Below are 21283 nucleotides of genomic sequence, written 5' to 3'. Positions count from 1 at the left end.
CAGATAGATACATATTAGATTTTTAGCAGAATATGCTGGTATGTGCTAGTATGTATTAGATTTTATATTGTTTTTTAAACCAGTGTGTTTTTGTATATTAAAAACAAAGACTGATGAGCATAACAGTTCATGAATACTGTGTCCATCCAGTCGAATGGTTGCATATTTCATACATATACAAATATCGATATGTATAGCAATATTATATACCTACGTAATGATCTTTAATACAGGACATTGTTTAATTACATATAATTCATGTGCCTTATGAACATGTACAACCACATGTACAAGATTGTGTTGTAAAGGGGCAAAGAAATGTATTTAAAAAATCACAAAGTTTTTTTATCTATTTTAAAGACGTACATGTGATATTAAATGACGTCTTTACATCAAAGCTCTATTGTGATTACAACTTTGCTCCAATTATTCTACTTAATAGTATTTATTGTAATATTATATGTATATCGAGATATAAGAGTCGAGATTTAGCGAACACCAGATCGCGTCCCATAGTTATGTAAGAAATCATACTCTTTGTTATCGCTAGGATCTTTTTGTACGAATTCCGTTTTTTTACCACTTTTTTTACGTATCGCAAGTTTTCGACTCCGACTCTCTGTTGGCATCGTGAAATGAAACAGATTATTACTTGACTTTTTGCGGAATCTTCTCTTCTCCAGTGTATATTTGTCTCGTTTTATAAATGCAGGATTTTTTGAGATTTTCGATACGAACAAATTTACTGTTGAGTCTGTCAATTTCGCCGAATTGTCATGCTAACAGAGAATTGAACTTTAGTTGATCTCACGTATTTTTCTACTTCGTATATAAATCTAGAAGTAACCACGTTTCAATAAAAATCCTTCCCTTATAGAAATGTTAGCGAAATAATTATTAGAAAATTACTGTACATTAATAATTTCTAATAATTCAATTATTGAACTCTAGTAATTGTTCAATGCTTTTTTTTGTTCCCAGTTGTTGCATTTCTATAAGGGTTTATATACATTGATATAGGACTATAATGTGCATTTATATTATCTTTTTCTGTAAATTACGGATATGAATTATGGAACTTTTCGGAACGGGGCCAGCGACACACAATATTATTTTTCCTACTGGATTGCTTATGAAAGTTAATCAGGACTTAAATCACCTGATCTCTGCATCCTGATTAGCTCTCGCAGGCAATCCAGTAGGAAAAATAGTATTGTGTACTGTTGGTTTTAGTTATTTTCAAGATTTCTATTGAGAAAACGAAGTAAACTCAATCAGAATCTATTCCGACAAGTTCCATAATACATGTCCGTATTTAATTTAAATTTCCCACTACGTTATGATAACTATAATGTATAAAATTACTTCAAAAGTTTTCTTAGCTTATGGATCTTTGTTTATAATAAAAATTGTCTCCGATCGATATAATATATCGACAGGATGTTCCGCTTTTGTTATTTCGATAATAAACGATTAGATGCGCATCGTCTTCGATTTGACAAACGACGTTATTTAGAAACGATATAGTTAGAAAATTGGGCGGTGCAATTATTCGACTATTATAAATATTCTGATGTCAAGCTCAATTTTTTACTTGCGTTTTACTTATACATTTGCCTACAATATGTATATATATATATATTTTTTACGACGCTGTTAAAAAAACGTAGACGTCATAAAATTAAATATAATAATTGTGTATATACGCAATAATGTGTTTCTTATATCTATTCTGTTTTATTATAGTGATTTATATGATTTAGTAATAAGTTATCTCGATTATATTATCTTGCTTTCGATATATAAATATTGTTCGAAACTAGTAATCATCTCAAGAAATGGCATTGCGGAACAAGTGCACTGTGTTTTATTAATAGAGAATGACTGTCGTAAGAATGAAGTCAACTTGGCGAACATCCGAGTGTCCGATTTGGAACTCTCGGCCAATGTCAGCAAGCACTTCCGCAAGGTCGTGTACTATACCAGTTTTGTACACATGTATAGACTACGTACGTAACCAGATTTAACCAGTTACGAGAGAAACTAGCACTAATTATGTCTTGAAGGCTCTTCCGCGTGCTTTTGTACTCCACGTCTTTATCGTGCGATCTTATTTAATATTTATTATCTATAACATCATGAAATTCAATTCGTTTATTATAAAATTGCAAAACTTGGTAATTCTTCTAAGAAAAATTTTCAGGTTTGAAAATTGACGAGGCCGTTCGCTCATAAATTGGAGTTTTCACGACTAAATTGCAAATATTCACGCAAGTTCCTCGAGCACGACTGCGTGTCCGCAAACTACATTGGCGTTTGGCAAATTTAGCAAAAGGACGCCTGCTAAAATTAGAGGAATAACATTTCTGTCAAATTGGCGCCGCTTGACGGAGAGTCCGTGTCTGCGCAAACTTGCCATCGATCCGTCGTCTATATTTACACGTGGGGTCAGCTTCGCGGCCACCCCCGTGTAACCAACCCCCATCGTTTTCGCGTTGCGGCCTGGCCACATCGTGGATCCAAGGTAGCTGGGGAAATATTTCAGGTCTAGCCACGTCCGTCTCCGACGCGGTCTCAGCGAGGAGCCACCGCTCCCCGTCCGCGCGGCCCGCGAGGCTGGGCCAGATCCCCGTCGGCGTGCGGCGAGAGCCGGGAAGGTCGTGGGGAGCAGCCGCGCGAGCGTCGCGACCAATCCGGACACTTGGCGTTTCTCGATCGCGGCGCGCGGATGCCGTGATTGCCCCCGTCCGTGTCCGCTGCTCGCCACGATCGCACGCCGAGTCATCCGCGTCAGCCGCGCCGCGTCGACGACTCGCACCCGCGAACAGGCCTGGCCATGTCGGTGATCTACAAGAACTCGATGAACGCCATCGGCAAGTTCGTGCCCGAGAAGCTGCAGCCTCTGTGGAAACATCCAGCTGGTTGGTAAAGCGGTCGATCCGAGCAGGTGGCACGTGCCTCCAGCACGTGTCTGTGTGTGTGTGTGTTTTGCGTGCGTGCGCGCGGGCGTGTTCGTGTGCATGTGTGTGTGCTTGCGTGACGGACTGATTGTGAAAGATGCACCGGACGTGACGTGGTTTTTTTTAGATAAACGATATTTTTCTCCCCGGGATTGTGTTGGTGAATCGTTTCGCTGCGCATCCAGCTTATCGTTATGCATCGATCGCGAAGTGTCATTAGAAAGTCCCCCTGTTATGAGATAGACTCCTAATACGAGATAGCGGAGTTTCAGCTAAATTACGAGGCATTATCTGTCGGTTCCACCACGAGTTCATTGCCCCTGGACTGAAATCTGTTTGGTGGGAAATTGACTGTTAGAACGCGGGTCTGTTACCATTTCTTCTCAGCATTGCTGCCAGTACTGGGCGCTGTTACTCAATTCGGCCTCTGAGGGCCAGTTTCACAAACGTCGTTTAACCGCTAACCCATGGTTAATTGATCCTCTGTCTCTTCTTGGATAACAAGATAGAGAAAGATAGGGAGTCGACTGAACTCTGGTTAACAGTTAACCGACGTTTGTGAAACTGGACCTGAGAAAATCAGTCTCAAATAAGACCTCAGTATCCTTCGTAATAACACATGTTATTCTTTTCCGAGTGCAACCATCCGCGCCTTTTCTTTGACACTGAATGCTCAAGACTTGCTGGAGGTGCCGTCAGTAGTACTGAGAGGAAATGGGAACCTCGGTGAGAAATGCTTCGTCGAAACGATGTAGAGTCGATCGACAGAGTCATTTCTCGCTGGGACCCCGCGTAATCGTTGCGGAAAAAGGACTTGTAATCGAATTTGGACGTTGAAAACCATCTCATAGTAGAGGACTTTCCTCGAACTACCGTGGGTGACCACCGGGTCGATTATTACTAATGTTTACCGGGTTTTAATATCGATATCTACCGCAGTCGCGATAAGTCGGTACGCGGAAATGTATATGTTGTGGCCCGATAGTTCTATCTCGTCGTTTATCGCCGGCTACTTAGTGACGCAAGCACCTTTTCCGCATATTGATATCGCGAGACTTGGCGACTCGCCGACGGCGGCACGCGAATAGCAAAACACCCAGGCTCTTTATACAATGCAGTCCCCTTCGAGGCCGCCTTCTTAAATTAGTCCGCGTATCTGCATTCTGGATTAATTAATGTGTCGCTCGCTGCAATTTCCATATCGCGGCCGTACGTACGCGTTTCTCGCGTGTCTTTTTCTTTTCACTCGCCGATCGAGACGTGCGTAGCTCGTTCGCGATATCGTCAACCTTGGACCCCGTTTAATGTTCGCAGTCTTATTATCCTAGATTTTAATCTACAAGTTCACGCGTATCGCAGGCGCCCGTCGAAATCGAGGGGAGAATAAACGATGATTGCCGGTAAATCGTTGGCGATGAATGAAAGAATTACGTCGGCGATTGGAAAAATTGATGATGCTGAATTTATCTCGTTTCACAGATGCAAGTGATTTTATAAACTGAGCCCGATATCGACCGTCTCGTGAGTTTATAAGACGCTCACTGGTATCGCCATATTAAATTGTAAAGTCCCCTCTTATGAGACGGGATCCTAATACGGGGTGGCGGAGTTTCCGTTAAGTCAACAGGGCATCATCAGTTGATTCCATCATGAATTTGTTGTCCTTGGAGCGAAATCCGTTTAGTGGAAAATTCATTGTTCAATCGTGTAATCGTTGCGAAGAAAGACTTGTGATTGAATTTGGGTGTTGAAAACTTACTATTTCACATTAGAAATCTATCTTATAATAGAGGACGTTCCTTTGTTAACAAATTGATGTAGCATTATTAGGAGCCTATAAATTCAATATAATTGAATTTGGGCGTTGAAAACCTGCCACCTCATATTTGAATCCTATCCCATAATAGAGGACTTTCCTCTATTATTTGGAGCCTATAAATTCAATATAATTGAATTTGAGTGTTGAAAACCTGCTATCTCGTATTATTATAGAATCCTATCCCATAATAGAGGACTTTTCTCTATTAGCAAATTGATTATTTGGAGCCTATAAATTCAATATAATTGAATTTGGGCGTTGAAAACCTGCTATCTCGTATTAGATATCTATCTTATAATAGAGGACTTTCCTCTACTCGTAACTGAACCGTCCATTGAATAATGTTTACGTTCCTAGCTTTGGCATAAGAGGCTGTGTTTCAACATCGAATGGTAATCGATGTATAGTGCGAGGCAACATACAACGAAATTATTATTAGGCGCGGGGAGTGTCGGTATTTGTTCATTCCGCGAGTTGTATCGGGTTGTCCTATTTTCCACCAACGTGCCTTTTCGCGTGGCTGCCGAGCCAGACGAGGCGGTCGTGCCTTCACCGAATTGCGATGGATGGCGAACGAGGCCGCGCGGCATCGTGCCCGTGTCAAAGTTGCTCTGACGAATTTACTTAGGCTATCAGAGCGGAAGCTCGAACAGATGGAGCGAATAGAGTCAAGGGTATACGAGGGTATACACGCTGCGGCGGGGACGCGCCGATACAATCGGGCTGGTGCATTGATTATCGCGTTTGATTGCGGTGGAACTGTACTCTTCCAAGCTTCCGGCTCTTCACATTTCGCGTCTAAAATGTATTTTTTCAATATTAACAGAGGAACGTGCTCTATTATGAGACATGTTCCTAGTATGAGATAGCGAGGTTGCTGCTAAATTAATAGACAACATTTGTTGGTTCCGTCATGAATTGATTGCCCTTGAAGTGAAATCTGTTTAGAGGAAAACTGATTGTTAGATCGTGTAATCATTTGCGAAAAAAAATTTGTGATTGAATTTGGACGTTGAAAAACTGCTATCTTATGTTAGAAGCTTATTTCAAAATAGGGGACTTTTCTCTACATATGTAAATAAAGGAAAGTCCCGATATTGCGTCGAGCGCCTCGATAGAATTGTAAGAAAGACAGTTGAATGGAAAACAAGCTGACCGCGGATCTAATGCGGCGTCTGCAATCAGATCTCTATCTCTCTCTAAGGAGTTGTAAGATTTAGGAAAATGACCACTTGCAGTCGAGTATTCTCCTCGCATTTGATTGTGACAGGTCACTTTCTTAAATTTTACATCTTAAAGATCTTTGAGGGGAGTAAACCTTCTGGCCAGTCTGTGTACAGGGGGTCAATTCTGTATCTTGCAACATAGTGAAAGTGTTCAAAGCGAACGGCTTTGTGGGGACAGTTAAAAAGAGACAAGGCTACTCACTTGTAGAGACCCTGTAATCAGAGACTGGCCATAAGAGTTCGTCAAATTCCTGCGAGTGAGAGAGAAACATAGGCTGTCTCACTCTTCTACGATTGTTACGATACGTAGAAGAGTGAGACAGCCTATATTTCTCTCTCACTCGCAGGAATTTGACGAACTCTTACGGCCAGTCTCTGATTACAGGGTCTCTAAAAGTAAGTAGCCCTGTCTTCTTCCAACTGTCCCCTTTAAAAAGAGACAAAGCCGCTCACTTTTAGCATTTTTACATAGGGCAAGATGCAGAAACCACCAGCGGATTTCGGGCATTGCTAGACATTATTAGGAATTTTTTGGGGTATCAATGGGTGTTATTTGGCCTTGCTGGGGCATTATAAAGAATCTCAAAAAAAAAATGAAAAAGATCTAGTCATTAGTAGGCATTGGCGTACCTACATGATTTTGGTCAGCGGTTTACCCTTCGAAGATCTTATTGTAGACACCGTATAATCACGAGACACGGTAGTGTCTCGCGCCAAGTGTAAGCATAGCTAGTACACGCGCGCGAGACCGATAACATAAACGCGAGAGCATTGCGCCATTTACATACACGCGTAATTCATGTTGATTGCAATACGTGTCTTTTTTTTCTAGGTCCACAGACCATCTTCTTCTGGGCACCGGCCTTCAAGTGGGTTAGTAACAATGTTTTCATTCTTTCGATAGATCGTTATTACTGACCCGTGTCGCGATTCTGATAACTTAATCGAGTAGCAAGCGAATGGGGACGATCCAGGGCGCTCAAACGGCGTTATGTAAACGCGGAACGTAGATTTTCGCAATAAAACAGCTTCGTAACGCGGAACTTCCCTTTAAAGTTTGCTTTTACTTGCCTAGAGTTCTCCCTTTTTCTCTTCTTTTCATCTCTTTAAAAGTATCGTAAAACGTCACGTGATTAAATAATAGCTTGCATGTAGGTACACAATTCTGTTTCAAGGCAGTTGCTATCAAATGGGTGCTGGCAAACAGATTCGTTACAGAAATACCCCGAACGCTGCTGCGTTCATTCGTGCTATAATCATTTCAATTCAATGGGTGTGCGGCAATTTTCAGTAATAAATAAATACGTGCGTTTTATCATTGTAAAAAAAATATATACATATTTTTACGGTTGAAATACGGTTTTACGGGATATTTGTTTTAACGGCGTATGACATTTCACATGTTGCTACAAAGCGTGAAATATAAATATAAAGAAATGATACAAATATTAATCCCGTGATATGCATACATTACGAAACGCGGAACGATTTATGCGCGCTCGTTATTACGCTATTTAAATCTGTTTTACAGCGGACAAATTTTTTCATTTATTTATGTGTACGTGTCTAAAAAAAAACAAGCAGAACTGTGGTCAAACGTGCGATATGTAAAATTCGTCGATTTTCCCATTATAGCGTGCACACAGATACAAATGTTGAAAATAGACAAGACCAGTAACAAGAGATATGTAAATCGCTACTCCTATAATTTGTAGGGCCTCGTAATCGCCGGCATTGGTGACTTGCAGAGACCACCGAACAAAATCTCCCCCACTCAGTCCTGTGCCCTGGGTATCACGGGGTTGATCTGGACCAGATACTCCCTGGCCATCAGCCCGAGAAACTGGAATCTCTTTAGCGTGAACCTCTTCGTCGCGTTCACGGCTATATACCAAATAACGAGGGCCCTGAGGTAATTTCTTTGGTGTAACTTGTCAACTCGTACCGTAAAATTCTATCAGATTCGCGAGGGGTAAACCGCTGAGGACATTCCCAGATAGCACAAGATCCTCCTACGAACATTTCAAGAATATTCTTGGAGAATATTTGGAATATTCCATAGGTCATTCTTATATATTTGTCTCGTGTTCGTGGAACATCCCAAGTAGAACAAGTTAATCACGAAAACGTCAATGTGACATTAAAATGATGAATTTTACGTCATAAAATGATCGACATCAAGATTTACTTTGCAATGACTGATTTAGGACATGCTGTTTTATGATATTCGTGATGTGTACAATAATAGATTATTACAGATTACATGATCAGTCGTATATTATGTTCATCTTATATTACTTCAATTTATTTTTTATGTATAATATTTAATTAACTTTGCTTTGTAAAACAAGATCATTTTTACAACATCTTGATGTCTTAACGATGTCACAAATAGGTGCTCTCGGTGGGCTATTTTGACGTCACCCGTGATGCATAAAAAAATTATAAAAAAATGATGTCATCTTGATGTTGAATTCATGACTAATATGTTCTACTTGAGATTCGACTGGCACTACTATAAATCTTTTTCGAATGCGAATCGAATAATCTATCGAATATAGCGTGTCGGTTATATATGGTACGATCACAGGTTTCACTGCCTTTTGCATAAGATAAGTGTATTACACAATAAACAATGTGCAATACTTAAAGTCGATGACTATCAAAAAATGATGAACGAATATTCCAAAGACATTCTCGACGAATATTCTAAAAACGTTCTACTTTGTTATGAATATATGATTTCTAATTGTAATAATCTATACATATTTATAGAATATTTGATTGGAATACTCTGAAATTAAGAATATTTTCACTCCAGAAGAATATTCATAGAACTATGTGTGCTATCTGGGTGGTGTACAAATTTACGGCATTACTGGGCATTAGTTTGGGCATTGCTGGGACATTATAAAGATAAAATAAGATACAACAAGGTAAATAAGATAAAATGTGATAATAAGATGACGGAATTCCCACTGGGCATTAGTAGGCCATTGGTGTATGTACACGATTTTGGCCAGCGGTCTACCCCTCGAGGTTTCGTCCGACAGATTCACGCCTCGCGATATTTTCGTTTCTGTATCTTGCGAATGCCATTTCTATTACGCTGACATAGAAACGGGTCTTTGGTGATTATAAAGTAAAAATCTTGTTTCCGCAGAATTCTCTGAACGATGTCGCAGAAATCGCTTAAGTGAGTCTGCCGGCATTTTCCTGTTTTGCTCACGGCTTTTCGCATAATTTATAACGTTTGATGTCGCGACTCTGCCTCCAGCCACTCTCCCGGGGCTTTAACTTTACCAAATTAATATTTGTCTCAGGTATCACCGCCAGCAAGCAACTCTGAAGGCAACGAAAGCGATCCCGTCAGACGCAGCTCACTGACGATAACTGTACATATAGATATAGATACACATTCCTAGGGAAACGAAGGAAAGAATATTTAATTCTTCGCTAAGTTTGAAATGTTTAGGTTACCATTTTAGCACGTCGGGACGAGTAGTCTAGTGACGTGATATCTAGCGTATCCGACCAATATGTCTAAATAACGAATGTGAAACTTCAAGGACGAATCAGTGGTACATTAAGTCAGGTCTTAACTTTAAAATTACGAAAAGATATTACGTTCGATCTGTCTATGCTCGCAGCATATTCTCTAATAGTCTAATGGACCTGAACCACCCGGTAAACGCAGTTTGTAGCAGTTACATCAACGTTATGTAAATGCCACATTTGTGTTCGCTGAGTAATGTCGTCCCCAAATAACTTCAAGATATTCGATTGTCGTCGTTTGCAAATGTTTTCGCGATAGCTATTAGACGTCTCTGGGACCGATCGAAAGGCACATAGCGAGTTTCACAAGTAAGATAAAAGAATTAATTAATTTTCTTGGTGCCAAACTGTGATACGTGTGGCACACGGCGTGACATTATTCAGTTCGGGTGCTGCGCGATAAACGATTGTACGCTACGTAGATAAGGAGTACAACTATACAGGACGAACAGAGTCTCGGCCGAGGACGGCCAGGTGTGACTATAACGAATCGCACGTGTCGCATCGCGCGCTATCAGTCCCATCGACCGCACGATTGTACCTGCGTATATCGGCCATTAACGCCACCACGTGCGCTCTACCTCTAGACGTAACGACGCTCACGGTGCTTCCGCATGACATATCGGTGTGACGCGGCGCTTCAAAGGGCAGCGGACAAACCATACAAAGTTGTTATACGTGTCAATATCGTAATATCGTTGTAACTGCCTCTCGCTCCGATCAAAGTTGAAATAAAATTACAGATATTTTTAATGTCGCTGCGTTGTGAAATCCTAGCGACCGACCGCACCCGAGGCGTCGACGTTCAACGCGACGCACCTAATTGCCGGAGGGTAAAAGTGCTCGATTGTCCCACGGATGGTGGTAAGTTGTCGGGCGATGAAACATTGCTTTTACGACGCCGTACTCGATATCGCGCTTTAATAACGGAAATAATGCGCGTCGACGTCTCGTATCCTGGCCGTGCGCCGAGCACGGGGATATTTTACATCCGCCGATCGGAGGATCAAATCTTATTTGATTAATGGGTTTTATCACCCTTCCGCGACGATGCGTTGCTGTTCAGGCAGGCGTGTCACGGGGTTTAGAAGAGACATTACGGGAGAAGTTCTCGGATTCGCCGAGCCATCAGACCCGAACTCGCGTGTTTTATCGGTCGTTAAGTTTTTTTTTTTTCATTAATCTGTCTATTAATTTAATCTTCACTGTGAGTTTATCTCGACCTAACCAGTAAAAGACCTGTTACTCATCTTTGTTAAGTTAGAGCGGAAATCCGAGCTGTTTTGTCGACAATTGTTTATCGCTCGAATCTACCTGTTATTTTGCCCGCGCTTTTGATCGGAGGAATCGCATAGTATCAAGAGCCATCGTTATTTATTAATATTCTTTTACGGTTCGACTCCCCGAGGGAAATTAAATTTTCAACCTTAGCCGTTCTATTATAAATTCAATTTTCCTGAAATATTGACTCTGGGCCAAGATTGCGCTTCCCAGGTCTGTCATAAATTAAAACACGGCGTATCGCAGAGGAAAAGAAATTCTATGCATACAGTATATACACTTATCCTGCTCTTCCCAATATTATTCGTCAAGAGTAAGAGCACAGCAAGATACATACATTATAGACTCTACGTCTTCTCGATGTTATTTATAAAGAAAATGCAGAAAGTATTTGAGACGATTACAAGAAGCGCGCCGAATCTTCGTCATCAATCTCTGTCGATCAAAGGCTATTTTTGGCGACTGTTTGATACAAATAGCAGAGTGTACGCTCATAAATGCCTTTACCCCCGAAGAAAGATGCTAAAATATCCAATAGAAAATTGATTTTAATAAAATGAATTTTTCTATCGGAATATATTGAACTTGACGGCTATTTTCAGGTGTAAAAGCATTCGTGACGCCGAGTGTACGCTTTGGTACACTTTGCCATATGTGCCAAACAATCGCCAAAAATCGCCTCAAATCGGCAAATTTTGCCCCAGTCAGAAATGACTCGTCGATCGACGTCGAAACGCTGTCGAATCGACGTCAATATGCAGGGTTGGAAAAGTCCCTTTATAAAAATATCTAGTTACAGTTGCAGTTTTTGCGCTAATAGTTAGACGTTACAAATTCTGAAAAGTAACGCGTTACAGTTACCCATCAGAATCGTAACTTTGCAGTTACTTTCGTGCAATAAAAAAATAAAAATATTAAATCTGCATTTGAATTGTAAAGTGTCGATGAAGGCGTTTATGTGCACATGCAAGACCTAATGCGATCTGCGGAGGTTTAAAAAATATATAAAGTGACTATTAATGTAACTATTAAATGGCACCTTTTGCTCTTAGAACTGTCAATTCGTGAAAACATTCGTGTAATATACAAATTATGTGGCTTTTGTGTACGGACCGACAGTGTCCCACTATTCAGTTTAAGTGAAAGAACAGCGTGGTATAATTGAAATTAAGTTTAGAAGCCTAACAAAAAATCCATTCACTCGAATAAGTTATAGAATACCTAACCTATAACTTAATCGAGTGAATAGATTTTTTGTTAGGCTTCCAAACTTAATTCCAATGATACCACGCTGTTCTCTGATTTAGTCAGATTATTGGAATACAAGCTGTCGGTTTGTACACAAGAGCCGCATAATTTGTATATTACACAAATGTTTTCACGAATTGACAGTTCTAGGAGCAAAAGGTGCCAAAAGTGCAGCATCACTCCAGCATCCCCTTAAGTTAGAGTTACCAAAAAAGAGTAACTGTAACTTCGTTACAAGTAACGAGCTACTTTCCCAACCCTGTCAATACGACTGTTTCGATGTCGACGAGTCATTTCTGACTGGGGTAGGATCTATGAGAATTCTAAGAATTCTAGTTGTTCAGTACGACGGGCTCCGATTCCGGCGCCTTTCTCTAAATCCGTAGGCTTGTTCTCCGTTCCTGCACTGGTGAACTATGTGCAGCAAGCTAGAGTGAGAAAAAAAAAATATTTGTCTCACTCGAATTTATTGCACTAGTCGACCAGCGCGGGAACAGAAAACGAATCTCGTCGTTTCCAAGTCGTGGGGAATCTAGGCTTCGTCGTAGGGTTCTGATCGACCGTCAGAGATTCGGAATCGTTCGGAGCATTCGTCATCGCGCGGCGTATCGCGCGAATCGCGATTTCTGTGCGCCGACAATCAAACGGCGGCTGCGCGCGTCGCGCGCCGCGTCGCCGTGCAATCGATGGTCGGCTGTGGTACGCGGGCCCGTCGCGCAAGGCCGGCCGGCGCTGGCGTCGCGACGGGTGCGCGACGCGAGTTGCGCGCGTGCACGTGCCGCTTACGCAGTTCGTGGCTGCGCTGTCGCGAGGACGGACGAGGTATTCTTGTATCCGTTGTCGCTCCGATCCCGCGAGGGCTTCGGTGACGATTTCCGGCTCGATTAACGTCGTAAGCGAGAGACGTCGTCGTTCGGTCGAGGGAGGAAGTGAGTAAGAAAGAAAGAGAGAGGAGCAGACTCCAGCCGAGCTCGCCGACGTACGTCGCAAGATGTTCTCCGGCCTGACGAATCAGGTGTCCAACTGGATGGGCAAGAAGCCCGAGAACGGCAGCGAGGCGACACCCGACGTGCCCAAACCGACGTCCCCGGACGTCGAGACCGGCGGCGATCTCGAGAAAAAGAACAACACCAGGTACTCCCCCTGTCCTGCCATAACCTGCAACGTCGTTGCGACGGGGCGACACGGTGGACGGAAGGGCGGGCGGGAGGGAGAGCGGGTCGTCTGCTAGCCGCGACTCGCCGTGTGCCTTTTCCGCGGATCCTCGTCTCCCGTCGCTACGCCGTCGCTACTCGCCGCGACGCGGTCGTGCGTGCGCGATTCGCTAACTGCGCCGCGAACGCGAGCTGTCGCTTACGCGAATCGATCCTCCTCCCGCTCTGCGTGGACGCGAATTCTTCCTCCGCCACGACGACGACGACGACGACGACGACGGCGGCGGCGGCGGCGAAAAATTCGAAACCCGCGGGGTCTCCGGGGCGGATTCCGGCGTCCGGACGTTGCGCGACAAGGAGCAGCCGAATTCCGCGAGACGCGAATAAAACGGGCAGGACTTCCCGTTCTCGCGGCCTCGCTGGTATTAATCGCGAGCCGAGTCGCGAAGGCTCGCTTCCGTTAGCCCTCGAGAGAACGTTGCTCGAGACAACGGCATAACCTCCTCGCCTCGGCGAGGACGCGTTTTCCTGATTAGATCAATAACGCCCCCGACTTACGTAAACTGGCGCGACGCGGCGATATCCCGCGCGGGATGTCGCGACGCCGAATTTTTGCACGACCGCCGACGCGACGCGACGCCTCCTCGTTTCCTCCGCGGCCGCATTTCCCGCGTCACCCACGACTTTTTTTTATTCTCGCGCCTCTTTCGTCGGTTTGAGTACATGCACTTGATTGCGTCCCAAGTATGGATAATGCGCGAGAGCTCGGAAGGACGACGCCACACATTTCCCCTATTTCGCGCCGATCCTATTTCTGCGGAATTTACCGCCGTGCTGAAATCCAGATTGGATCCTCAGAAGTCGCTTAGCGTCGTATTTCTTACGTGCATCGCGAATAACGCGACGAAAGTAAGGTTTACGATGCAATTGTAAAACCGAATTATAATTTTATCATATATGTATTTATTATAATGTAACAAAACTGTTAGGAATGTTCTGTTATACTTTATGGCGTGTTTTTGCTTATGGTTTCCGATTGACTCGGCGATATCACGTTTTTGCACACCTTTAATGTTCTTCCTCTCGCGTCTTAACATTATTCCTTTCTGTTCTGTTATTTTTAACATACAATTTCGTTCCCAAAATACGATCCTAGAACAGGATAAATTACTTCATCCCTGTCTGTCCAATCGTAATAAGGTCTCGCGGACGATCGATATTTATCGGTGATAATCTGTCGTCGATACGGAAACGAATAGAACAGTGGGAGAATCAACGTTTCGGGGAATTTAAATTCTCCGTGACGAGACGTTCGTACAGGAAAATCTTCTATAAGATCTAATGAGATAGATAGGTTTTCAAATTTTATCTTTTTTTCGCACCGATTACACGATCTAACAATCAATGGTCCGCTAAACAGACTTCGCTCCAAGGGCAATAAATCCATGGTGGAGCCAACACAGACGATGCCAATTAATTTAGCAGAAACTCCACCGTCCCGTATTAGGAGCCTGTCTCATAACAGAGGACTTTCCCCTACGTTTCTCCTCTCGAATGAATTCTAGAATCGAGCCCCTAGACAAACGCTCCACGGGCAATAAATCCATGGTGAAACCAATACGTAGACGACGCCTATTAACCCTTTGCACTCCTATGTCGAGTGTGACTCGACGTCAGTTTCTATCTCGGGAGCTTCTTTGTCGAGTCTCACTCGACATTTTTTCAAGTCCAAACCAATAGATGAAAATAGATGAAATATAAATCGGAGTGCAAAGGGTTAACTTTAGCGGAAACTCCGCTATCTCATAATAGGGAACCTTCCTCCATCTTCGACTTTGACCATCAGACGAATTATCTCGTTGAACGGATCGTTCAGATGCCCCGTTTATCCGTCCGATAAAAATCATAACAAGCTCAGGCCACAGTCCGCCGATACACGTTGCCGATAATAACCATCTGTTTATCCGACGTGTCGCAACGGCAGACATCTCTATGACTACGTATGCAGTAATTATGATTCGTAATATCGACGAAATGTTCGACGTGCTACATTAATGAGTTTTACGCAGTTCGCGTGTGTGCGTATGCGCGCGCGTGTGTGTGTGCAGTTTATTACGCAACCCCACGCAAAACTCATTTGAAAGGACCTTTAATACGCCAAAGGACGTGTGCCGTTCGGTCATTACGAATACGTTTAATCTCGAAGCGCGATAAGCCGCCGCGTATATATTTTCACGCGCGTGACTCTTTCCTTCGAAAATTCCTAACTTTATTATTTAAGTGGTACAGCTTATGTACATTCACGCAGGCGTGATTCATAACGCGTATTCGTTCGCCGTCGTTTCATTTGTATAATCCAAAAATAACGGGAGGCGTATGTATATTTTATTTACAAAAAATGGATTTTATTAATTTCAATCTGTTATTTATTACTTCTCCGCCGCGCGCGCGCGCGCACGCACGCGCTTGATTTTCCCCGAAAATACGTAATCTCGATAAAACTTTAAAAAATTCTCTCTCCGCCTCCCGCTTTAATACGAGTTTTCGCGGAGTGCACTACCCCAATTAATCCGACGGACGCGCCTTCGTGCAACATGTCATCGCACATGCGTGCCTCTGTCTCCCTCTCCTCGTGACGTGCACTGACAAAATAAATATATTCTTATGAGCCGCTTCCGCGACGATAGCGCGCGGACTGTGCCCACGGCTGTGCATTTCCTGCGAAATGATGCGTGCGCAATGACACGGCGGGCGTCAAATGTCAGCGCACACAACGACCCCGTCCACTCTCGCGCGAAATCAATCCTCCGTGGTGGCCGTTGATGCTCCACGTTCGATCGACCTGACGAATATATGTACAGTCGTACGGAATTCGCGAAATGGAAATCGTAGCACGCGCGCACTTCGTCTGCAATAACGCCCGGGCGTTCGCACGCGACAAATTCGCATTCCCCCTCGGTAAAAAATTTAATCGGAAATTAAATATTCGCTGTTTATGTGCATACATTGCACGCGTGTACTTTTGACGTGTGCATTTCGCAGGATGCAAACGCTATCGAGAGGTTGTTTAAGTGCAAAACGTAATATTTCCTGCGCGTGATTCAATTCATCCAGTCATTTTGCATCCGCGTAAAAGTATTGAGCAGTCATCGGGGAAATTAATAGAATTTAGAGAGATATATTTCATTATGGTACATTTCAACATAAAATATAAAATATCCTTTAAAGTACTTACACAATTTCCGATCATTTTTACTTCAATACTTTTATGCATGAAATAACGAAATAAACTGATTGCTGGGCGAACCGTGTAATTGCATTTAAGGGGAAAAAAATGTAATTTGCAGTATGGAATTGCGTGCTTTTCGAAAGTGCACTTGACAGTTTCTTCTTTAAAAGCTGTTAATTAATTAATTAAATTATTTCATGTAAAAACGAAGATCATTGGAAGGTAAATATTTTTCCAGATACTTTCGTATTTTGTATCAACAGACGTCAGAACGAGACACGAAGGTACTTCGACAGTTGATTTTTCTACGATTGTATCTTATCGTCTTTGTACAACGAGTAGAGGAGTCGAATTTTGTTTGCAAAGAAAATACTGCGGTTAACTGGATTTTGTATAAACAATTTCCTGACGGGCACGTACATATACTTCCTGAGAATATACTAATTCGGGAAAAGTGGAATATTATCGTCCTATTATGTATGCAAATTGGGCTGCACGACCACCCTCGCGAGCCCGTGTTTAACGCATTTCGAAATTCTCGTTGACCTTATCTATTTCGCCGAAATTCATTCAGCTTGAGCGCAATTAATGCCAATGGGAATTTTGTCCCTGCAAGTCCTTTGACTGATAATTAGTCGCTTTCCTACTGCGCGCGGCGCGGCAATATAAATTATAGCTAACGCGTCTCTCAGGCGGGACATAAAATTTTGGCCGAGTAAGGAAGTTTTTAAACGAGGCGAACTTTTACGCTCGCGAATTTGCGGAAGTGATTAAAAAGGTCGCGTTTTGTAATTCCGCCCAGGCCCACGCTTTCTCGTGTAATCCGATTTCTCCGCACTAATCTAATTAATCGACCGGTTGTACGTTGCGGTTTATCGTACAGCGTGGCGTTTATATCCCTTTTTCATTGTGTCTATTGAGTGTGTTTTATAACTTGTGCAAACAGAAAATTGCATTGCGATTGAGTTGCGTTTACTCGGGATATTTCTATTGCTTTCGTTGCCGCAACGCTGTGGAGCGTTGCCTAATTAATCACTTCGGCATCCGCGATCAATACGAACAATTATCTCACGTTCCGTTATTCCTAATCCGCAGTCGTCAAGGTTTCGGTTTCCCTTTCGAGCACATCGCGCAGAATCCATGTTTTAGCGAAGACGTACAACTCTTTTTTTTTATTATTCGGGATTTCCATTTAAACGCACCCTCTAAAAGTCGATCAGTGGATTATCACTTAAAACAGTGAATATTCACGGGTTCGCAGTTATAATGCACCGATTGACTTTTAGGACCAGTTCCACAAACGTCGGTTAACAGCTAACCGAAGGTTAATTGATTCTCTGTCTCTTCTTAGACAACAAAGATAGAAAAAGATTGGGACTTGACTGAACTCGGGTTAATAGTTAACCGACGTTTGTGAAATGGAGAGAGCTTCCTTAGAGAGCATATTTCTCGACAATAAGCAGATTCAAGATATGTGCACTGACAAAAAACTTTTTTTAAACGAAGTAAATAGATTTACTTAAAAGTATTTTTTTACTGAAGTACATATTTATTTTATTAAAATAAAAATATCAAATTTCAAGTAAATCTGTGCATCATATTAAGTAAATTAATTTAAATCATTACATTTTCTACATTCAACTAAAGATTTCACGAGATAGAGAATACTATTTATTAAATGAAATCATTGTTTCTGTCAAATAAGAAATTCAATTTTCTTCGCTGTAAAACTTGTATCTTAGTAAACATTTTATAGAATTAAAGTAAAATTTTTTAAATTCAAATTATTTACTGTTTCATATTTAATAAATACTTAAATTAAAGAAATGCATGTTTTAATTTGTTTATTATTTTGTAAGTTTAAATTAAGAAGCTATTAAGTGCCACCTAATGAATAATTTTCTTGAGTAAAGTAATTTTTTTTTATTAAAATATTTTTGTTATCAGTGTGGTTCTTTGTCTTGCAGTCCGAAAGGCAATAAATTGGAGATGTTCGCCGGGGTAAAGAATCAAATGTCCGGCTGGTTGAGTGGCGGTATACCCGGGTTAAGCCGCGGCGCCGGGGCTGCCGAAGGTGAGGCCCCGCCTGCAGCCGAGACAGAGGAGAGCCAGCCCGAGGAAACCCAGGCTCCCGTCGGCGAGCACATCAAGGATGACGATGCAAGCAGGTAGATATCAATATATTTACGTTTTATTAAGTCGTTGCGTATGAAATGTCGTTTTTATGTCAACGGTGTATCGCACCAGGCTTATTTCCAGAGAGAAATAAAGCCCATATGCAGTTCAGTCACTATCTCTCTTTTATGCATCTTGATGTGAGAAACTGATCTCTTTTTTGATTAAATGTGGGAAATTTAAAAAGAATGGAGAAGATTAAAAATCAATCGCAAGTTTTTAGCTCTGTGTTTACGTTATTCCAAGTGTTGCATAAATTAAATTCTGCCGACTTTAGAATTGTTATGCGATTGCCCTACACTTGAAAAGGACCGGAGTCCACGGTCGAAACGTTGTCTTTTTAATAAAGATAGAAACAATAAAACGCGCGCTTTGCGCGCGCAGTTTGTGGTCATGCATCGTATATTTTTAAGAATTTCTATACACGCGAAGAAGTAATTGTATGCGCAACGTCAATTTAAAATGAAAAGTAATTTGTCACTCACTGGTTTGCAACAGCAAAGTTGTACATCGCTAACGATACATGTTAAACTGTAACAATACAAAAATGTATACGATTATTATAGACTAATTATGTAAAATCCAGACTATTGTATTGAATATACTTTATATTTAATATTTTTGAAAATAGGTATTTATTAAAATAATTATATAGAATACTGAAAGTCTTCCTTTTAAATATGAACTCACAAAATTTTATACGTATGGTTTTGTCTCTAACACTTATTCGAATCCACGTTCAAATTATTTGAATAAATAAAATAAAAGCACAGAACAGATGCTTTATTTTGCACAATTAGCAAATAAAAAAAAGTAAGACACTTACCTTACGATTTCTCTGCCGTTGCCCGATGCCGCCTGGGCCTGCTCCTCCTCTCAGATTTTCTTGTTGCACTTACACTCACAGCACTCACTCGCGAAATTTCGGACACTCCCGTACGCGATGTAAAATACCGTGAAATGCAGTAAGCGACGTTCTTTACTTCCTGCCCGTTCGAGTTGCGAAGAACGACAGAGCGAATTACAGCGCGAACGCCGAAGTCGCACAAATATCTCTCTCTCTCTTCCCGAAAATGGAACAGATTACACGAAATCGACAGATAGTTAAAAGCGCGGTGCGTAAACGAGATGTAACCGCGACAACGTACCACGGTTTACTTTCATATTTTAGGTGAGTTAGTCTCGTAAAATATCCATGTACACGTTAATAAAGAGCCATCGCCTCAACGCGCAATTCGTTTCTCATTACAAGTTGTAGAAACTTAATAATTAATCTAGTAGCGTTACTTGTCACTGATAAAGGAGTCCAAATCAATAGCGTTTTATCCTTACATTCTTCACGATCGAGTCTTGGAAACCGACAACGCAAAAATAATACCACGCACGGAGCGACTCGTGCCACTGCTCGCCGGCTCGACGTTCGGCGAGCGAATGAGAGCGCGGCGACCTTCAAGTACAATGATGGTACGCAAAAACATCGTACGTCTCCGCGCCGAGTGAAAAACAACAAAAAAACGTTGAGAATTCGTTGGCCCATCTACGTAATGGAAAATTCCGTACTTATCACTCGCTCGTCGAAGGTCGAGCCGGCAGGTAGCAGCGAGAGTTGTTCCGTGCGTGATATTATTTTTACGTTACCGGTTTCCAAGACCCGATCGCGAAGAATGTAGGGATAAAACGCTATTGATTTGTACACCTTTATCGGTGACAAGTAACGTTACTCGATTAATTATTAAGATTCTAAAACTTGTGATGAGAAACGAATTGCATGTTGAAGCGACGGCTCTTTATCAACGTGTATATAGATATTTCACGAGACCAACTCATCTAAAACATGAATGTAAACCGCGGTATACTTTGTCGCGTTTACATCTCGTTTACGTACCGCGCTTTTAATTATCTATCGATTTTGTGTAATCTGTTCCATTTTCGGGGAGAGAAATTTGTGCGACTTCGGCGTTCACGGCGTAATTCGCTCTGTCGTTCTTCGCAATTCGAACGGGCAAGAAGTAAAGAACGTCGCTTACTGCATTTCACGGTATTTTACATCGCGTACGGGAGTGTCCGAAATTTCGCGCGATCGATTTTCGCGAGTAAGTGTTGTGAGTGTAAGTGCAACAAGAAAATCTGAGAGGAGAAGCAGGCCCAGGCGGCATCGGGCAACGGCAGAGAAATCGGTAAGGTAAGTGTCTTACATTTTTGTTATTTGCTACTTGTGCAAAATGAATCATCTGTTCTGTGCTTTTATTTTATTTATTCAAATGATTCCAACGAGCATTCGAATAAGTGTTAGAGACAAAACCATACGTATAAAATTTTGTGAGTTCATATTTAAAAGGAAGACTTGTAGTATTTTATATAATTGTTTTAATAAATACACATTTATTTAAATATAAAATATAAAGTGTATTTAATACAATAGTTTCGATTTTGCATAATTAGTCTATAATCGTATACATTTTTGTATTGTTACAGTTTAACATATATAGTTAGCGATGTACAATTTTGCTGTTGCGACTCGTATCAGTGAGTGGCATATTACTTTTTATTTTAAAGTGACGTTGCGCATATAATTACTTCTCTCTCTCTCTCTCTCTCTCTCTCTCTCTCTCTCTCTCTCTCTCTCTCTCTCTCTC

At 41.8% G+C, this 21283-nt stretch overlaps 2 protein-coding genes across 6 annotated transcripts in view; both read left to right on the top strand.

Annotated features, from left to right (window-relative positions):
- The first annotated feature begins 2645 nt into the window (after window positions 1-2645).
- Window positions 2646-10314, top strand: LOC105566675 (mitochondrial pyruvate carrier 4-like). The gene is made up of 4 exons (XM_012020863.1): window positions 2646-2921; window positions 6838-6878; window positions 7721-7917; window positions 9329-10314. The coding sequence occupies exons 1-4, from the start codon at window positions 2837-2839 to the stop codon at window positions 9390-9392; spliced, it is 387 nt and encodes a 128-aa protein (XP_011876253.1). The 5' UTR covers window positions 2646-2836; the 3' UTR covers window positions 9393-10314.
- A 2472-nt stretch (window positions 10315-12786) lies between these two features.
- The window catches only part of LOC105566674 (synapse-associated protein of 47 kDa-like), a 77681-nt gene continuing 69184 nt past the window's right edge, over window positions 12787-21283 (top strand). For 2 of the 5 annotated variants that reach the window (XR_001009303.1, XM_012020862.1), the window contains exons 1-2: window positions 12787-13223; window positions 18440-18640. Coding sequence is in view for 4 of the 5 variants with exons in the window: in XM_012020862.1 (XP_011876252.1) it covers window positions 13081-13223; window positions 18440-18640 (344 nt within the window). In the remaining variant the exon portion in view is untranslated. The remainder of the gene's footprint in view (window positions 13224-18439; window positions 18641-21283) is intronic. The other 3 variants (XM_012020861.1, XM_012020859.1, XM_012020860.1) reach the window with 3 other exon arrangements.

The sequence above is a fragment of the Vollenhovia emeryi genome, unplaced genomic scaffold, assembly GCF_000949405.1.
Source record: "Vollenhovia emeryi isolate VEMERY1.0 unplaced genomic scaffold, V.emery_V1.0 DF939143.1, whole genome shotgun sequence".
Taxonomy (NCBI): domain Eukaryota; kingdom Metazoa; phylum Arthropoda; class Insecta; order Hymenoptera; family Formicidae; genus Vollenhovia; species Vollenhovia emeryi.
This window is presented reverse-complemented; position numbering and strand designations above follow the sequence as displayed.